The 20,163-nt window shown below is 39.2% G+C and overlaps 2 protein-coding genes across 3 annotated transcripts in view; both read left to right on the forward strand.

The window, feature by feature from the left end:
• Window positions 1-12: 12 nt before the first annotated feature.
• Window positions 13-5,335, forward strand: theg (theg spermatid protein). Of its 2 annotated transcripts, XM_014329864.2 has the most exons (7): window positions 13-268; window positions 1,340-1,437; window positions 1,521-1,582; window positions 1,682-1,739; window positions 2,274-2,400; window positions 2,910-3,063; window positions 3,366-5,335. In XM_014329864.2, the coding sequence occupies exons 2-7, from the start codon at window positions 1,376-1,378 to the stop codon at window positions 3,605-3,607; spliced, it is 705 nt and encodes a 234-aa protein (XP_014185350.1). In that variant the 5' UTR covers window positions 13-268; window positions 1,340-1,375; the 3' UTR covers window positions 3,608-5,335. The 2 variants fall into 2 exon arrangements, with proteins under 2 accessions (XP_014185350.1, XP_014185352.1); XM_014329866.2 differs by lacking the exons at window positions 1,521-1,582; window positions 1,682-1,739 and having other exon boundaries at window positions 28-268.
• Window positions 4,427-20,163, forward strand: part of LOC102313048 (interleukin-31 receptor subunit alpha) — a 20,276-nt gene continuing 4,539 nt past the window's right edge. Inside the window, exons 1-14 of the mRNA XM_014329863.2 lie at window positions 4,427-4,539; window positions 6,305-6,455; window positions 7,996-8,143; window positions 10,047-10,216; window positions 10,294-10,454; window positions 10,746-10,911; window positions 12,475-12,557; window positions 12,904-13,135; window positions 14,860-15,048; window positions 15,187-15,291; window positions 16,639-16,785; window positions 18,559-18,690; window positions 18,787-18,883; window positions 19,008-19,089. Coding sequence (XP_014185349.1) covers window positions 6,398-6,455; window positions 7,996-8,143; window positions 10,047-10,216; window positions 10,294-10,454; window positions 10,746-10,911; window positions 12,475-12,557; window positions 12,904-13,135; window positions 14,860-15,048; window positions 15,187-15,291; window positions 16,639-16,785; window positions 18,559-18,690; window positions 18,787-18,883; window positions 19,008-19,089 — 1,770 coding nt within the window. The 5' untranslated portion in view covers window positions 4,427-4,539; window positions 6,305-6,397. The remainder of the gene's footprint in view (window positions 4,540-6,304; window positions 6,456-7,995; window positions 8,144-10,046; window positions 10,217-10,293; window positions 10,455-10,745; window positions 10,912-12,474; window positions 12,558-12,903; window positions 13,136-14,859; window positions 15,049-15,186; window positions 15,292-16,638; window positions 16,786-18,558; window positions 18,691-18,786; window positions 18,884-19,007; window positions 19,090-20,163) is intronic.

A 20,163-nucleotide genomic window follows, 5' to 3' on the forward strand; every position in this document is an offset into this window, starting at 1 on the left:
AAAAATATAGTAACTAAATCTTTAGTATTTTTGCAGTTGAAGAATGAAGGAAGTATGAATGCTAGTTAAAGTTAAATGTAGGTCTTATCTCACATTGCAGCTGTTCACTGCCAATGACAAAGTGAGAAATTTATGCGAGCAGCAAGTGGGAGACGATTTCGCTTTGCCAAGCACATTCAACATAGGCAGGTGTACTGTCACCTGTTACCACAGCAACCAGCAGGTTTCGGTGTCAACACAGAAAGCTGCTACCTCAGCTGCAGGACAGGTAAGTATAGCTTTAAGGTAACTGAAAAAGTACTGTTATATGTTAAAGCTAATTGTGTGAACTGGTTTCTGCTATTTATAGTGTAAGCAGTTTTGGAAGGGTATAATGCACTTGGCTTTGTAATGGACGCTACAGACAAAAATTATACATAGGTATTAAAACTCGTTTTGCCTAGACAACTAATCAGGCTTGTTACACTACTTGGAAAAAGCCATTAGTCATTCCTCATGCGTTATGTTTTGCTTCCAAACTGTCAAGACTTTCGGTTGTTTTTCAAAAGTGATTTCAAGCAGTAGTTGTAGTAATAAAGAAAGGGAAAAGTTGACGTAGATCTGACTCATGACCTATCAGAAACGGTCTTAGTGGAAAAGATGTCAAGAAGTTATTTTTTTAGGAAGTGAAACGAGTAGAAAATAATCTGAGTTTGGAATTTTTAAGCTGACAGCATCAACTGTATGTACAGTAAAGGTCATCAGGGAGGTGCAACAGTTAGTGTCTACAGCATCAGTAAAACATCTGTAGAGCTCTGTCATTGTTTGGCGCCATTTCAGCCTGCGTTGTTGGAGATCTTTAAAAAAACCGACTCAATTATGAACACAGAAAAGTATTGTCAGGCTTTGATCCATCATGCATTATCATGGAAAGCATGTGATTGGCAACAGCTTGATTTTTCAAGATGGTAGTGATCTCTTGTCAGTGAAGTAAAAGCGTACCTGGATAGAAAAACATTATTAAAAACTATATCAACATTATTGAAGCATTGCAGGATCATCTTGATAGAAAATGGAGCAAAAGTTAGCCAACATCTAAAGAAGAGCCTTGAATACCCTTCAAGAACACTGGAGAACTATACCAAAGTAACAATCATCCTAATGCTTTTATCCAGACATTGTATCGTCATCTTTAGGCAACTAAAAGTTATGAATCCCAAGCCGCTCAAGCATTTCAGCTTCACCTGAGACTACCATTATGATAATGATCGACCAGAACTACTGACAAATGTGCTGTCTCAGATATAAAAGTATGTGGTTGTAATTGAGAAACTCTTTTGTTACAACTGAATCATTTTAGCAGCAAAGCGTTCTCCCAGTTGCATAAAGTGTTTCCATGGCGACTCGGATACAGCAGTTGGCTCAACCCAAACCAAACAGACTAAGATATCCAGACCGGTAGGTCTGAATCGCACCCTTTAACGAAGCTCTCTGTCTTTGTCGCCTTCTTTTTCACAAATGGGCTCTTTTCTGTTTTTCAGTCGGTCTGTTTACTGGCTGGATAAGCTTCCACCAGAAAGGAGCGGATTAACCACTAAAATTGGTCTGTGTACCAATCGTTTCCTTTTTTCTTCTCTTGGCAAACTTGATCTTTGCTGCCTTTTTGTAACACCATGCATAATTGTTATTTTGTTTTCAACAGAGTTAACCCCCCGCTGGTCGGACTTGTGCATAAGTAGAAAGTTCTACAATCAAGTCACGTAAATATAATAGACTTCTAATAAATGCGCGACCCATTTTGGGCAGTTTCTTAATAACTTTGTTTTTTTCAGAAACATTTATGTGCTCTTATACGTACGATATGAGTAAGTTTTCTAGTTTCTTGTTCCTTTTTTTTTTAAAGTTTTTAATGTTAGATTTTCCCACAGCTTTGTCACCCTGTCCCCATTAAGATCTTATGTTGTACTAATATTATTAGCAAGATCCAGTAAACCAAGATAAGAAACTTGTTTGATTGGATTCAAGTGATGAAACTTTCATCATCAGTGTTTGCAATCAGACCTCTCAGAATTTTCTGTGTGCACATCTGCAGCAGAGTAAAGTGCAGACCTTCATGAAGCCTGAAGCTTCTGAAGCCTTCCCTTTAGAGACATAACAAGAAAACCTATTTATTGTAATTTTCTTGCCACTGCACATGTCACAAACAAACACGTCAAATTAGGCAGTAGCTAAACTGTACCTGCAAGACCTTTTTTTTTTTTTAAAGCTCTCTCCATCTTTATGTCCTTCCTCAGAATTTCTCCCATATGGCAGGTCAGTGAATGGGCTCTTAAGGCCGTCCCATCCAAACGGGTGTGTCATCTGGCTCAACCTCGGGCGCCTGCAGCTGGTTGGCATCCCGCCTGCCCGTTGTCGGTCCCTGTGAGTAACACAAACTATTTCCTGAGAGAAAACAAATGAATATGTGGTGCATTGTTAGATGACTGCTAGTTTACCATACCTGCCACAAAGTCTTTTAAACTCCACAGCCTACTGTGTTAGTTAGGCCAGAATGTCCGGTATTTAAAGCGCCAAAACTTGAAAATATATTATATAATTATATTATAACTTTCAACAGAGCCGTCTTGTGTTTTTTACTAGTTTTGTATTCTGAAAGCATGAATAGGTCCAGGTGTTTTGTGGTTGGCTTTGACTTTCCCTTCAAGGAAGGTTAGGATGATCAAAGTTAATAACTTCCCTAATCCTGAGACGTGTGATTGCCTGTACATCCTTTCAACTTAATTTATCTAATTAGGCGTGGTGTGATACATTTCAATTTAAAGTGTGTGACATGACTATAAATCCATGTTTCATATGGACAGGATGAAAAATACCTGACTGACACCATTCTTCTTTGTGTTTAATAGGCTTATTTACAAATTTGATTCCAGGTAAGCACACAGACAGCTGTTGCCACTTCACGGATCTGCCAGCTCGCCCAGCCAAAGCGAAGGCAGGTTCTGGAGAAATCCAGGCACGAATCTAAACATGTACAAGTAATCCACCTGCCCTCTAAAGCATCTGCACACATAGAGCTACTCGCCAGTAAGCCTATTTTTTTCCACCATGCAATTTTCACCTGCTTGCTTCTTTGCTTGTCTAGGCTCTCAGTCACCCAGGTAAAGGTTCTCTAGAGAGCTTGAAATAAAGGCAACTGGACTTCTTTAGGTTACTGAAGTAGCTCCACTTCTTGTCCGTGGGGGTTCGTCTGAATACAAATTTGTTTTTAGAATTGAGTTGCTTTTTTTTTTTTTCTTCTTCTTCTTCAAGCTGTCTAGACTTTTTGCATGTGTTTAAACTTGCATTGTATTGTCTGCTAGTTGACACAATCACCTTTGTTGCCCTAGCTCCGAAGAATGACCACCCCGAGTTCAAAGGAGACCGCCCAGTGTGCTGGTCCGTTTCCAAAGCTGCAAAGAGCTACATAACCAGCCAAAGACTTCTTGATCTGTCCAGTCCTAAAGAGAGGAAGGCTCTGTATGAGGGATATGACCCATACACGATCAGCCGGGGAGCCCGATCAGCCAGCCCCTCTCCCAGAATACAACAGCTCTGTTTGCCTCTGTCTCGCAAATGCAGCTCAGAGTAAGAGCAGTGACGGCAAACACCGGTCCCCAGAGAGCTGTTGATTGTTCCATTTTCCTTGCCGAAGACTGTAATCGTGATGAAGTGTTTTCCTTGTGAAATAATGACTAAGCTTTGTTATTTGTTCTGCTGCGCGAATAGCTATGCACATAAGTAAAAGACTACTGTAACATCTTAGTGTTTAAGCCCTTGGATATTTGCCACTGTGGACTTACTGTATTAACTGAAGATTTTCTGATTTTACCAGTCTAATTTTTGCCAGGATAAAGCTGCTGTTAAGTGTAATTATTCTCCTTATTTTCCTTAAAAACATGCTTGTGTGTGAAATATCTTTTTTAAAGACTATTGTTGTGCATCTTTGGTAATGATGAACAACATGCTTAATTGCAGGTTGATTAGACCAACTGGGGGGATATTCTCACCCACAGATGAAGTTTCTTTGTGACATTATGCAGCACATATCCTGTAGTACATCCTTCACGTCTTAATTGCTTTTATAGTTATTGTTAACACAAGCCCCATGCGTCAGTTTTACACACTGCAGACTAATTTCGAGGCTAAGAAAGGTAATAGCTGAAAGGAAACGATTGTTATTATTATAGTGCAGATGCGCCTAATGGTTTTGGAGTAGTTTCTGTGTAAATTGGCCACAACATAGAATGCGGGAAAGTGAAACCTGTTTTGTTTTTTTGTTTTTTTTTGTTTTTTTCCGTTAAAGAAAAAGTTATGAGTTATTTGTGACGTGTAAATGTCATGTAGGCTATATAAAAGTGACCGTTTGGGGGGACCTCGATCCGCAGTTAGGCAACCGCACGCCACACATTGGGCACGGAGTGGGGCGGTACTGGTGTGTTTACTTCGAGGTGACAAGCGGCAGATTTTGCGCAATCGCTGTAGATGAACTCTACGAGACGGGTATCATTCGGGCATAATCCGGTAAGAGGAGTTCGGATTTTGACATTTTGCAGCCGCTCGTTTCGTTTCATGAATTGCAACTTTGGTTGAAACTCACATAGTGCATGTTTGTTCTGCTGTTTAACGTGATTAACGCTTCAGTAAGCAAACAGAAAAACAACCTGTCAAGCTGCTTAAGTGTTAGCGGTTTGTTGACGAGAAAATCTGCTACCACAATTCTTAATGAGTGATTAAAAGTGATTGTTGCTTTATTCCTTGAGCTCTCATTGGTGCTTTCGCGCATCGTTATTAGTGAGTTGGTTGAGAAGTCGGCTTTTTCAGTTTGAAAAAAAAAATCGCCCATTATTTGCAAATTTCGAGTTCACTTCGTTGCGATGTTTTACCCAAATCTATTTTGACCAGCTGGTCAAAAACAACGAAGAAAAAGGAAAAACAAAAAGCATCGTAACCATTTCGCTATAACGCATTTTAAATTAAATTAAATTAATGTGGAAAGTGATCAAGAATGACCAGAAAGCCAAAGTGCTCCAGCTGTTACTGTCCTGTTGTGAACCTGCTGAGTTACAATAGAAACAGATCGCGGAGCCCATCAAATAAAAATTGGAGTAACAGTGATCCAATTAAAAAAAAAATTATTGGGGTCATCCTGTAGTTCAGTGATTCGTTTATATGCATAATAATAATAAAATTAAAAAAAGGAACACTTGAGCAATGTTTAACTCTAACTTCCAACCTTCAAAGATTTGATTATTTTGATTTCTACTGAACTTGTTTTATCATTTTGTTTTGATTAATAAAGATCCAGTGTGTGACTTAAGAATTTCGTGATTTTTTTTCTTCAATATATTTAAAGCATTTTACGTCTATTAATGTTATTCGTGCAAAGGTGGAATACTTGAAAGCTACATCATTTCTGTGTTTAGAAGCACAAAACACAGTAAATCAGCGAATAGTTTATAATCTTCTATATATTACACACTGTGCTTTAGCTGAAATTAAGCTTCCTTTAAATAATTAAATTAAATAATCAAACTGTTTTATGAACCCAAAACAAGTTGCATCTAAAACTCTCAGTCACCGTCTCCTCAATCTGAAAACTATGAATCTAGCACAAATGTAACTTTAGATTTCAGAGTGAAGTTTGTTATGGGCGATTCTGATTGGCACCTTTTTGCACATAAAAGTTCTGATATTAGTGCATTAATAAATGTATAAAGTTCACAATGTTTTTAAAGCACAACATCTGGGCCATTGCTTACTTTGCTTGATGTTTAGTTAGCAGTATCAGCTTACTGCAACGACCCTTGACTCAGGCTGCTATGTATGCAGATACCAATATATCAGATTGTGAGAGATGTATTAGATGGGCTATAATGATAATCCATTTTAAAATGCTGTTTTCTATTCTGACTTTAAATAACCAAAAAATCTGGAGTGGCTTTGTATTGGTGTGCGCCAAGACACTGAGTAAGAGCTCCCACCCTGAGGGGAGCTTTGTTTTCTGTCAAGGGGAAAAGTCAGATGTCAAATTGTTTATTGTGATCAATCTAGTCACCACTTGCAAGCTTTCACAAACTTTAGAAAGTCACTTGCACAAACTGCTATGTGTCACATTGGTTGGTGCGTTTCCTATGGTGCAATGCCAAGGAACTCAAAGCAGTAAAAAAATGTCGTAGTGAAACCGTTTTTAACTTACAGAAATGCATTCAATGGAAATGATGTAATCTAACCACTAAAGCTATTCATTATCAGGCATCCTGTGCTGACACTTCACAAATCTTTTTAGCAATTTTGCGGAACAGCGTGCAGAGTCCTTGAAGAGTCCTTGATTTGCATGTAGCATGATGGGAGTGAGTGGGTGAAAAAGCAGTTGGTCTTCATGGAGCGGAGTCCAGCTGTGATGTGGACCTGGCTGCTGGGGGCTGGACTCGTCCTGGGTAATGTTTAACTTTGTTATCTTTCTGCTGTTTGTTATCATCCAGAGCAAACTTTCAAACAATATGTGAGGATGTGCTGGTATTTCTGGAAGTGTCGTTAGTGGAACCGGGTAATAATTTGTTATTTAAATGACAGAATCTCACCAAGCATGAGAAAGTTACAACCACAACATGTCACACCACATCCCTCTACTTTCCTCCCAGGTTATTGTTTTTGGTTTTATACCACACCGTTTTGTTATTCTACTGTATAATACCCATATAACACCAATTAGCAGACAAGCTTATCAACAAGTGAGTGAATGCAGTGCTGCACAACATTTTGTTATTTAAGCCTGTGAAGACCAAAACACGGAGTGCGTAATTCGGCAAGCATTTGTCGGATGACTAGAAGGATGTCGTAAGTGGCACATTATTATCATTATTAACACAGGTGACAGGGGACTTCAATAGCAGTAAACCTCCTGTTGCAATGCAATGTTCCGCTTGCAAGACATTCACGAAAGTGCTACTTGCACTAATGCACACCCATCACACGAGCTCTGCCTATCAGCAGTGTCCTCCCCCAGCAGTGGAATGCATCCTGCCACTCCAGAAAAACAACTGAGGAACAGCTTGGAAACACAACTAAGAGCCCAAGGTGTTGAATCTCTCTGCAGTCTCCCCCTTAGCCCAGTCCACTCAACCATCTACACTGGAACTAGCCTGATCCATGCAGGCCCCAGTGTGTAACCCACTGGATTCAAAGGATCCCCGGTATACACCCTGAGGCCAGAAACTGCAGTTCAGCCCCAGATCCCCTATTTATGCATCATCGGTTTAAAGTTTTGCCTCTTTTTAGCTTTGATCTTGCAGTAGATTGGTGATTTTGAGACAGCTAAAAGTCCCCAAATGTCAGCATTATCATCATTCTGAAGAAATCAGTCCACCTGTACCAGCGTATGGTTATATTGGCTTACGACAGGTATACCCAGCAGGCAAAACAAGCTATGGCAGTAGGAGCCAAGAAAGGGTATTGCTCCGTCTTGCCTGAACTACTGTTGTAACCTCAGGGAAAATAACTTATAAATGGCTCAAAGCTAATTAATTCCTCTCATCATCTCTTTTTCACCATCCCAAATTTGAAAACAGTGAGTCAGACTTGGGCAGTGGAGGTTTTGCATACCTGAGTCACATGAAAGCCTTTCTCTGCACTGTGTTCACACTCTGAGATGATAAAACAGTTGCGCTGATGCTTAAAATGTGCGTAGCCTCATTTTTTTTGAGCACACATAATCAATCAAAACTTCAAAAGAGACTGGCATCAGTATAAATCCTGCTAATAGGATGAGTCTGCTTAATAAAGGTACCGCAAGGGACGAGTGCTGACATGCAACGACTGGCTCATAGATAAAAGGTCCTTATTTTATTTAATTTTTTTAAAATCTACTTTTACCCACCTACACCACACAATAAACTAAAAACCACACTCATCCTTATCAGTGAATTGCAACATGTGCTTTTCCATGTCATTAACTCCAGCCACTCTCAATGCTTCCAGTGTTTTGCATTACAACATCCACGGCCTTCCCTCGACCCCCTCGGCTAATCGGCTGTGTGTTCATACATCGAGTTAATGTCACCTGCCACTGGGAGCCTGGAGACACGCCAACAACGAAATACACTCTGCAGGTTGAGAAGATATCTAGGTGAGACAAAATGTTCTTTTACATAAAAAGAAAGACAAAGACATTTGAATAATATGTAGATAAGGAAAGTGAAAAAGAAACAACGTAAAAATCTATTTTTGTGATCATGATTTTATAGACCCTAATCAAAGTATCTAATCAGAATCAGTTGTTAGGTTTAACACAATTGTTTGAAAAATGTTATACTACAGTATTTTAATTTTGGAAAGGCCATCACACACAAATCTTCAGTGTTGTTCTTCGGAGATCTGATGCCTGCAGCCTATAATTTACATCATTTTTCATATTCATCACCCTGTTGACTAGGTCTTTTGTTTCCCATTTGTTTTTTTTCTTGTTCTTTCATTCACTCAAGTTCTCCCTTTTGATGTATAACATTGGTAGATTAACAATGTCCACTAACCCCATGAAAAGTCCAAAGTACCACTCAGTCTTTTTGAAGATGTATCTTTTAAAAAAAAATGTTTGAAATTGATCATTTTCCATGTCTAAAAAAACAGCTTTTCTTAATAAAATAACTCGCTGTTGATGTCTTTTGGGGCAAGGGTGGCAAAGATGAAAAACCCTTACAAGTATCAGCTTTTGGCTACACGGAAAACCTTTTGTGTTTTTAGTTTTTTAATCTTGCATCTTTATTTAATGCTGCAACAAAACATTCATAGTATAACAACATGAAAACATCGGGTATGTTATCATTAACCTTCAGGGGACTTAACACCTGAGCTCTGCTCAGCTTTACGGGGCTGTAAGGGAAAGTTTCAGGTCATTGTTTCACAGACTGACTCATAATTTTACTATTATGATGAACGCTTACTGCTCTTACCTGTCTTTCAGGCTACAACATGCAGCTGTTTGCAAAGAAAAAAATGCCAGTTAAAGAAACAAAAACGTATAGCTAAAAGCAAACTTATACAAGTGTGAATGTTGCACTTTTGCCAGGAGACCGGTAACAGATCTACAAGTAAGCGATAAAGCTTGTCCATAACTACTAATTGCGCTTGTCGGTGCGTTCAGCACTTGTGTGCGCTGTCTGTGAGTGGAAAAGACAGATCAGTTATTGCAGGTTTAATTTGTTAAAGATTTGTGCTACTAATCATTCTGTATGAGTTTGCGTCACCAGTGCCAAATCCTTTATCACTGTTATTATTAAAGAGAGGTCGTTATTAGAAAGAGTTTGACAAACGGCTTTAATTTAATGTTTTAATGACTGTGAAATTCAACTTGAGAAATGGCTTTAGGTCCTTTAAAAATTTCTCTGCAGCTGCTGCTAAGCAGGAAGCAAACTGTCTGATACTGTCTTAGATGTAAGTTTGATATCTGTCATGGCAGGCTCAGTTTTGGGTTGCTTTTCTTTTCATTGCATTTTTCTTCTCAGTGAGATGTTGCGTGTGCTGCTTGTCAACTTAACATTGATTTAGCAATCTGCAGTGTTTATCGGTTCCTGTGGTGGATTCAGAATGATCCATTTCAATGAGATTACCCAAGTCTCCGTTCAGCAGTGGTCCACCGTTGTGCTTTGGCACGCAGGCAGGTTTGCAAGTTGGAGCTGGTGTTGTTGTTTGATGGTAATTCATTGTGCCTATGCAAATCCTTTTGTGTGTAATCACCTTTGAAAATGACATCCGTGTGAGGCTTTGATGGGAGATTTGATATGCTTCGATGGTGGGAGTCACACAGTTTCCACTTCCTCTGTGTTTTTTTTTTTTTTTGGTTTTTTTTTTTTTAAATATATAGAGCTGATATTACTGTTCAAGATGTATGCAAAACTGTGAATTTGAACCTGAGCCTGACACAACATGTTTCTGTGTGGGTTTGTGGTTTTATGCCTTTTTTGGTACATCACTCTCTTTTCGTGTAGTAGCGCTCCGTTGACCTTGTAGGTGCATGTTTGTTTCTGTCAAAGTGCCAACAGGTCTGCAAAAAAGACATACACCTGCACCACACATGAAACCACCTGCACAATAGGACTTAATGGTTCAACTTCAAGGATTGACTTTTGCATCACAGTCACAGCACACGGTGGAGGCGAGAGCTTTTCATCGCACCCTCGATGTCAGCCCGGCAGGACAGAAGGTACGGTAGTTTTGCTTTCCCTTTGCTTATCCCATCTCATCGCTCATGCCTCACGTCTCTCTTCCCATATTTCTCAGTGATGCTGCCTCCAGCCATCCTGAACAACGTAACAGAAGTTCGTGGTTCTCCTCAGTGTCTGAATGTAACTTGGAGCCGCGTATCATCGGACTTTCCTGTGTCTGACAATGAAATCCAGCAGGGAAATCTGAATTCACAAATTGAAACAGTGACTGAGCAGGTGAGCCGCTACTATAACTGCATGCACATGCAGAAATAACACGTTCATTCATTTTCACACCTGCAGAAACCAAAATTTCACACATCCTGTTTTCTTCCTCTTCAGCACCACTTCTGTGTTTAGAATGTTACATTTTTAAGTAGCAGAACGTAGGGGAAAAAAGTACAAGACTTTGTTGGAAAGCATAATAAGTCACTTTAAATATTTACTGATATTAAATTGTTTCACAGAACATCAGACTGTATGTATTGCATCTTCACAACCTCATTCTTTTTTGTTTTTGCTATACAGCTTGATTTTCAGATCAGAAATGTGACAATGGAAGGCTACTCTGTCCTGGTTTGTCACCTTAGACCTGATACAGAATACACCATCAGGCTTCGCCACCGTTACCGTGGCCCTGCAAGTCCATGGAGCATGTGGAGCAAAGCGCTTCAGGGAAGGACAGCAGAAGATGGTGAGAGGAAATGGTTGCTATGCTTCTGCTTAAATCCACTGTTAGATCCTAGTAATAATGATAACTAAAGGAAGATTATAAAAAGAATCATAGGGGGAGGAAAAGACCCCTTTTAAATAATTATTTTCCATCTATTAACCACTCATCTTGGTTGTGGTAGCATGACAACTCCATCCCTACATATAATAATAATAATAATAATAATGGATTGCATTTATATAGTGCTTTGCGGAGCCCTCAAAGCGCGTTACAATTCCACTATTCATTCACTCTCACATTCACACACTGGTGGAGGCAGCTACAGTTGTAGCCACAGCTGCCCTGGGGCAGACTGACAGAAGCGAGGCTGCCATATGCGCCATCGGCCCCTCTGGCCATCACCAGTAGGCGGTAGGTGAAGTGTCTTGCCCAAGGACACAACAGCCGCAGACTTTTATATTATTTATATATATATATATGTATATATATATATATATATATATATAGATATAGATATAGATATATATAGATATAGATATAGATATATAGATATATATATTATATATATATAGATATATATAGATATATATATAGATATATATATATATATATATATATAGATATATATATAGATATAGATATAGATATATATAGATATAGATATAGATAGATATATATATATATATAGATAGATAGATAGATAGATAGATAGATAAATAAATAAAAGTCTGCAGGATATTCTCTTCCCAGTTGCATACGTTTAAAAAAATGTCCTTATCAATTAATCATATTGCCTCATCTCTCTCCTTTACAACTGATTGTACTCCAGAAGGAGCTTGTTTTCCATTCATTGCTTCCACAGCACAGCTTGCTCTTTTCTACTCTCCTGGAGCACTCAAAGTGCTTTATACAACATGCACCCATTCAAGAAAGCACTTTTTCTATGCATTTTCTATCCATTCACACTCTGATGGATGGAGGTTAGTGGGGGTTAGTATCTTGCCAGCCAGGGATCGCTCTAGTCTATTCTATGGACAGTGGGAAGCTGTCAGAAAACAAAGATGCAGAGAGACGGTTATTATTCATTTATTTATATTTGTCTTTCAGTACCAATTTACAGGTCAGCGACGTGCAATCATTTTTTGAGATGTTTGACTCTACCTAACATGTAAATGGTGGACCAGCTGCCACTCAAATAAACCAACCAACCCTCAGTACCATGACCTAGAATGAATACTTGGGCACCGCTGTCTATGCCAGCTTCCAGGCTCTGTTTCTGAACTAGATTTGATTATGTGGCAAAAATAACAGTGAAGACAGCTATGTGTTAAAGACATCATAGACACAGTTCAAATAAACTGTAGTATCACATCCGTCATGTCTCCCACCTGTGTTGTTATGTGTCAGCAATTGCTGACACATATGGCAAAGAGCTAGATCATTCCTTAACAGGAAGCACCCCTGCTGTAGAAGACAAATCTGAAATTGTTCACTGCTAGCAGGTAGGTTCACTGTGTCCCTCGATGTTCTGGTGGATCTCATTCAAATTATTTTTGTATGTTTTCCCCTCTTTTCTCCTATCAGCTCCATCTGCAGCACCAGTATTCTGGAGACGAGTGAAACAAAATCACAGGAATGGATGGAGACTCGTCTCTCTGCTTTGGAAGGTGTGTGTGTGTGTGTGTGTGTGTGTGTTGAATTGCATGGGAGTTTGAGCTCGCTAGTTTAATATCTTATGACTATCACTCTGAGCTTTACAGTTTAATAATCTTTGGGATTCAATTTGTTTTTAATCACCATTCCACCCTTATGCTGTCTCTAATTTCTTTTATGTCTCCCTAAACTTACTCGTTTATTGCATTTAAGTTTGATTCAGGTTTAGAGTAAGACTGAGACAGCCGGAGAAAACGGAGAGAGAATTTAAAAATCTGTGTTTATATAACAGGATTGCTTAATTAAAATCTCAGTAATATTACATCGCTTTGAGTCACTGCTTTCTCTTTCTGTTTTTAGCCCTTACCTCATTTTCTGGCCAATGGCAAAATTATCTTTTACAACGTGACTTGTCAGACAGAAAGCACTCCGATCTTGAGTGATCATGGGAGTTGCAAATATTTGCACCATTTGAGTACATCCTGTAGCTTGCTCATTCCTGCTGGGCGTTCCTTCTGCACTCTGACGGCCTCCACCTCTGCCGGCGTGTCACCAAAATCTAAGATTTTGCTGCATGGATCCTCTGAAACAGGTAGGCATCGCTGTTTAGTAGAAGATGACTTTCTGCATTATTATCATTATCTGATAATCACTGAAGTTGCACACAGTGGACCAAATGCACTTCTAATACATTGCCTTTGAGGATTATACTAAAAGTAACTTGTTAATTATTGGTCTCTGACAAATTTTCCAATTAAACGTGACATGTTTATTGACATGCCATGGAAATGTCATGAATCTTACATGTTTCTAATAATGCGGTTCCTACTTATAATGACGACATTTGGCAGTTGGCTCCCACAAAAGGTTTTTGCAGAGTAGTTAAAAGATCTCTGTCCATATTTTTATCTGTAACACAAAGATGCCCGAGTTAGGAATGCCACCCCACCCATTATTTCTCTTTTCCCTATTCTTTCCAAGTTGTAGACCAGAGTATTCATGTTTCACTCAAAAGAGGCAACCACATAATTCAGTCTAATGAAATTTTTATATAGAGCAAATTCACAATGACAGTTCCCTCAAGGTGCATTGTATTGCAGGGTAAAGATCACCTGCTGCGACCGGTTAGGTGAGAGGAAAGAGAAGAGAGCAGAGGGGAGGACAAAAGACACATTCTGGAAGAGAGCAACAGAGTTTAACAATCGCCAACAATTCATGCAATTGTTGTGCGTAAACACGGAGGGGGGGCTTCAGTGCATCACTGGAGCAGCCTGAGCCTATTGAAGTATAACTAAGGGATTAGGCAGCTGTCAAAGACTTGACAATCTGATTCTCAGTTGCTGAAATTGGACTTGTATAGATGGAATGTCCCCTCTTTAGCCTGAGCCTAGTACTTGAGGCCAAGTGATACCAGCTAGATATAGTTGGGCTCACTTCAACCCACAACTTGGGTTCAGGAACCAGTCTGCTAAAGAGGGGTTGGACTCTGGTGGGTATATATAGTTCAACGACTGCACGTTGGGGTTTTCCTCACTAAACGAGAAGGTTGATTCCCTGCGCCTTTGGGTCAGTCGAGCAGAGTACCTGGCCTTCTTCAGGTCCCTGACTGGAGTGCTGAAATGTGCCACAGCCGGAGACTTACTTGTCCTACTTGGGGACTTCAGAGCCCATATGGACACTGACAGTGTAACCTGGAGGATGTGAGTGGGAGGAACAGCCTGCCTGACCTGAACCTGAATTCAGGAAACAAAAATACTTAATAAAGTGACACGCCAGATGTCATGCGGCTGATTCTTACTACAAAATAATAATAATAAAAATAATAACTATTTGTATAGGACTTTTGAAAACACAGAGTTTATATAATATAAACATGACACAATATAAACAGTATAAAGGAAAGACTGAATAGTGTGTTATTATCCATGTTTTAAAAGAAACAGCAGACAAAGTTCTTTTGAGGAGCAAAGCATGACAGGGCCCAAAGAAGGTCTTTGAACCTTTCAAAGCCTTTTGGTGCATTTGTCATCCGCATTTGTTAAAAGTTAATTTGTCAGTCATAAAGAGATCTTTCATTTGCGGAAGGGCAGTTATTACACTAAAAGAAATCCTGTGAACAAATTAGACAGCAAACTGTACTAATAATGGTGCAGATACACCATTATTTACCGACACCATTGTTTAATCTGACTTTTGGTAATTTATGACATTATAAGGGACCAATATCAAACAAGAGACGCCAGAAATTTTTTTTAATGCACTAACAATTGTTTTTTAAATCCCGTGGTAGTCATCTTGTTCCTCCTCGCTCCACAGAGCCACCATCCCCATGCCACATTACTGCAACTCCTCTGAGCGACAGTAGCTTGGAGGTTCGGTGGGTGGCTCTAACTGATGCATCTGTGAGCAGCTATGTGGTGGAGTGGTTTGCGGTGAGAGAGAAAAATAGCAGCACGCTATACTGGGAAGAGCTGAATCGCTACCAGACATCGCTGGTTATCACAGGTAATCCTGTAAAATACAGCTCTGCCTGTTTAAAACTGCGGCGCCATCAATCTTAATATCCACTTATCAAGATGATGATTTATGAGGAAGACACAGAGCAGAGAAGTAAAGTGTATTTCATGTTTGATCTCTTTTCAGAGGGATTAAAGCCAATGGAGCGTTATGCTGTTTCTGTGAGAGCCGTGTATGGCGAACGAGGAGCGGGGAAAAACACAACGCTCTACACGTACACACGGCAAGGAAGTATGTAGTCTGTGCAACACTGCAGTTGTTTCATGCTGAGCTTTAAAGTAGCCTTTCAACCTCGATGTGATTGTTATTTGGCTTTTGAGGGTTGTGTATTTTTCTTACTGTGAAAAATACAGTAAGAAAAATAAAATACACAATGCTTCACAATTTCCCCATCGTGCGTGTGACTGCTACTCTCAAGGTCGTCTGTTAAAGATGAACTTTTTCTTTTTTTAAACGAATAATTTCGCTGATACAAGGGCGAATTTCAAGTTGGCTCAAGCTCCACCTCTTAAAAATGTTCTTGCAAATTAGTTCCTAATATTCAAAGTAATCCAACTAACAACTGAAGTAGACTCTTTTACAAAATTGTGCAATTCATGTGGACAATGAATGAATAGTAGAAATATATATAAATAGTTGAATGGCAGCATTGATGCTTAAGATGAGTTGCACTATAATCTCTGTGCATTATGAAAGCCAATGACTTCGTGTTGTATGTCATGAAAACCATCATCACGCCATTGCTGATAAGGATGGTAAGGCTAATTGCAACACAAACAAGTCACTTTTAGCTGCTGTTTTAATTCTTGCTTTTGTTGGCTGAATCTGTGTTGGTGCTGATTAAGTCATGACAGTGATCTAGTGAGCTCAACACAGCATATTTTTCATTAAAAATAAATAAATAAAAATCTCCCAGTCCATCTTTACATATAGATAGGGTGATTAGACCCCAACAAACTAAATGCGTAGCAACAACAATGTGCAAACAGTTTTTGGATGTAGGCAGATGTGTTATATTTGAATGTAGCTTTGGCTTATAATTTTATGGCATGCACACTTCATTTCACATTTTCCCTTCGTGCAAAATTAGAAAAATAACAATAGCAAAAAGGACAAAAACTCTGTTTTTCTGAAAATAGAGTTTCCATCAGATTCATTAAAATCTGCAAAGCTTGTGACTTTATGGTAATTTGCAACTTTCACTGATTGGCTTCACATTAGATAGGCTAAAACTTGATTTCATTATAATAAAAAGGCAGACATTAGAAAAGTGCATGTTCTGCAGAGCCAGTCAAAATGAGGGACATTGTCTCAAGATGCTGAACAGGGGTAAATGGACTGGTTCTTATACTCTATCTGAACACTCAAAGCGCTTTAAAAGAATAGAAATGCTGCGCACTGTCACGGAAGGAGGTCACCTACTCGTGGGCAAGATGATATCATCTCAGTTTCCTGGTGCAAACAATTTAATCTGATTGGATGGTGTTGGGAAATAAGGGTATAGCCTTTTTCTTACAACATGTGGTTTAGTTATCATCGCCATCATCGCACTGCCTGCTTTCGTTTCTGTCCGCACAGCACCCTCAGCTGGTATTGACGTAAAAGTGCAGCAGATCTCAGGCGGCATGGTGGAGCTCACCTGGAGTCCTGTACCTGTGGAGCTTCTTCGTGGTTTCCTCCGTAACTACACTCTGTACTACAGAACCAGAGACCAGCCCGCAAGGAGTGAGTCCCTGACACACATATGAAGACACACCTTTACTTTATACACAGCCGCACAAAAGTGATCAGCAACAAGATGAAAATGGCCTTACATAGTATCTGATTTTTGTTTCATTTCACTCCAACAAGCTGCAATTGTGTTTCAGTTTAACATCCAGCATCTACTTGGCAAACATAGATTTACTGATAATGGCAGACTTTTTCATGAACTTGGCACATTTTTAGTGACATTTCCAAACTATAATAGTAAAAAATGTTGTGAAATGTAACAGCATATCAACCATCAGGGTGATCATTTTTGCATTCCTTTGGTTTGTGCAAATACTAAACCTACTAAACATCGGGATGTTTTTATTGTCACCATTAGCACGTTAGCATGCAGACATTTAGTCAAATCACCGCTGTAGCAGACTCCAGCTTCACAGGTGCTTTATATTGTAAAGACCCTATACTTGTTATTTTTAACAACTTCATCCCTGTAGAAATGAGTCAGCAGTTTATGAGTACTTCATTGTACAAAAAAAGAACGTGGTCCTGAGCAATAGTTCTCCATATTTGGCTGCAAATTGGCTGCTTTTTACAAATTTTAAGTTCGGTCCTATGTTTTTTTTTTTTATATTAATTTTTTTTTTGGTATTGTTTCTCAAGCCATTTAATGCTTTTTCCCCATTTTGTTATTTGAATGTAAAAAAAAATGCCAAAGAAAACACAGTCATAAAATAATGTCTTTGCACCAACAAGGTGATCTCCTAAGAGGTATTAGCTGAAACTTTTGCATATTCTCAGAAAAAGGAGAGTGGGAGAGAAACCTTTGCATATTCTGGCATGATGTGCAGTGTGTCCTTGGGCATTTGAGGCAGCTGGACAAAGGAAGGACAAAAGAAGATGTGGCAGGCCAAAAAACCAAATGCTATCTACAGGAGATGAGCAATATTAGTTTTGGTTCAACTGGTCATCAAATCATATTAAGAAGTTCAGGAGAGGTATAACAGTGAGTGTCAACAATCATCTGTAAAACACAGGAGGCTCTGTCACGGGTTGAGGCTGTATTTTAGCCCAATCTCAACGAGATTGATGAAATTACACAGAAACTTAAAGTCAGATTTTGATCTGCCTGGAAAGCATCTGAAGGTGTCTTCATTTTGTCAATATGAGAAAAAAAACCTCACACTGCCAGTGCAATATAAACATTCTTGGATAGAAACCCCCACAATTAAACACTATAAGTCTCACAGTGGCTTCCCCAGAGCCCCGACCTCAACATTTACATAGATACTGTATTTCCATGTCTGTTTGCATATGTTTCAATAAATTGGTGCACCTGCTTCCCGTTTTGGTAGCAAAATAAAAAGAAATGAGGGGTAAGACTTTTTCACAGTACTGTAAACTACCATAATCACGAAACAGCCACTCTCGGATTTACACAGCAGAAACACGACTAACAATACTAAACCTTTACTATGCAGCAGTCTGAGCCACTTCATGTCCTCAGACTCATAAAAAACACGCTACGATGCAAAAGGATATGTGAAGCATAGATGAAAAACTACAGATTAAAAACATCATGCATTTTTTTTTAAACACCGCTTTATTAAAAGCAATCCTTTTGGAAGTGCAAGGTTAGACCGACTTGTCTTTGTTTTCCTTTGAGGATGAAGTTAACCGAGAGAAAAGGGGTAAAAGGCTTGATGTTTGTTTTTCCTTCCATTTGTTATGACTTGATGGATCGCCTGCCTTATCACATTTTGCCAATTATAGCTTCTCATGTTTATTTAGGTGTTTTTGTGCCTGGTCACGCTCGCAGCTACACGCTGCAGAATCTGTCACCCGGTAACTACGCCATCTTCATGCTGGCCAATACTGAGGCTGGTGCCGGAGAAACTGGGACCATGGCTAATGTGCACATACGTGAGGACAAACTTAAATGAACCTTAAAAGTAAAAAAAAAGAAAGCATAAAACACACACACACCTTTATATTTAACAACTTTATGTGTTTTTGAAGGCTCTGAGGACATCTCGGTAGTGATGTATGTGGTCGTTCCACTCGTGCTGACGATATTGGCACTGATACTGATGGCCTGCCTAGCACAGCATGGAATGTAAGATATCCATTTAAATATCTATCTTATACAAACATATAGCTATTGCATGCAAAGCCTTGAGATGAATTTTTACGTTTTTTTATTTACTTATTTATTTATTTATATTTTCTGTGATATTTAGTGTGAAAGAGAAGCTGTGTAAAGATGTCCCTGATCCTTCCAACAGTAGCTTGTCCCACTGGGCCCCTAAAACTACCTTGGAGGTAAATCAGGTTTTTTCAGCCAATCACAATAAAACCAAAAATCAATTGATCCTTCTTTCATGTATTGTTTGAGTTGCAAAAGCCTGACATTTGTTCTGTTTGTTCGATGGAGCTTACCGCTATTCAAAAGGGCAGACTTTATTGTACCAATCTGTGGCTGCAAATACTGTAAAACAAATCACGGGTGTTAAATAATGTTTGATGAGAAAAAAAATATGCTGCCCAATTAGTTGAAAGTGAAAATACCCGTTGTCGATCCATTTTAAGGCTACTGTCAGTGGGAACCAAGCCACATAATGCAAAGTGCCAAGAACTGCAATTCCTCAGATGGCCACTTGAGGCTGTCTCCCAAAGTGGGTCATTGGAGCCAAGCTGATAAACTCTCTGGTTGGTCACTTGTGAATTCAACTTTATAGATCAAAGGAGAGTAAAAAAAAAAAAAAAAAAGATTCTCTGGACAAATGCAGAGTTCATTGCAATGTTTATTGAGTTTCTATAAAAAGAGCAGAGTCAAATAAACGAAAAAACATCAGAACAGCGAAGCTAAACTCCAGGGTATCAACCTTTAAGCACATGCACATCAGCGGAAAAAGACAGAAAAGACCAGAGACAGACCAAAAACAAATTTAAAAAACCAAAGACACAGAGAGAGAGAGAGACAGACAGCTCTCCTGGGTGCTCACTTATACAGAGTCTTCATTGTTACAGTAACATCCAGCATAGTCCAGCCTTTCCAGTGCACTCAGCATACCAACTACGCAACACCTGACACCGCCTCTGACTGTCATACAGCCTCCCTTCAAGTCTAGTCTGCTGTGCTGGGGCCAACATATAATGATCACAACACAGCACAGCTTCCCAACATTATGCATTTTTACTGCATTTTACTTTAAACCTCGTTGTGACTAGCCAAAGTTAGCATCACAGCGATTATCACACTAGCTGATATTCGAGTTCTTTGGGATTTGATGTCAAAAAAGGAAATACAGTGGGGCAAAAAAGTATTTAGTCAGCCACCGATTGTGCAAGTTCCCCCACCTAAAATGATGACAGAGGTCAGTAATTTGCACCAGA

Source organism: Haplochromis burtoni, unplaced genomic scaffold, assembly GCF_018398535.1.
Source record: "Haplochromis burtoni strain Fernald_Lab_line unplaced genomic scaffold, NCSU_Asbu1 Contig_89, whole genome shotgun sequence".
Lineage (NCBI taxonomy): Eukaryota > Metazoa > Chordata > Actinopteri > Cichliformes > Cichlidae > Haplochromis > Haplochromis burtoni.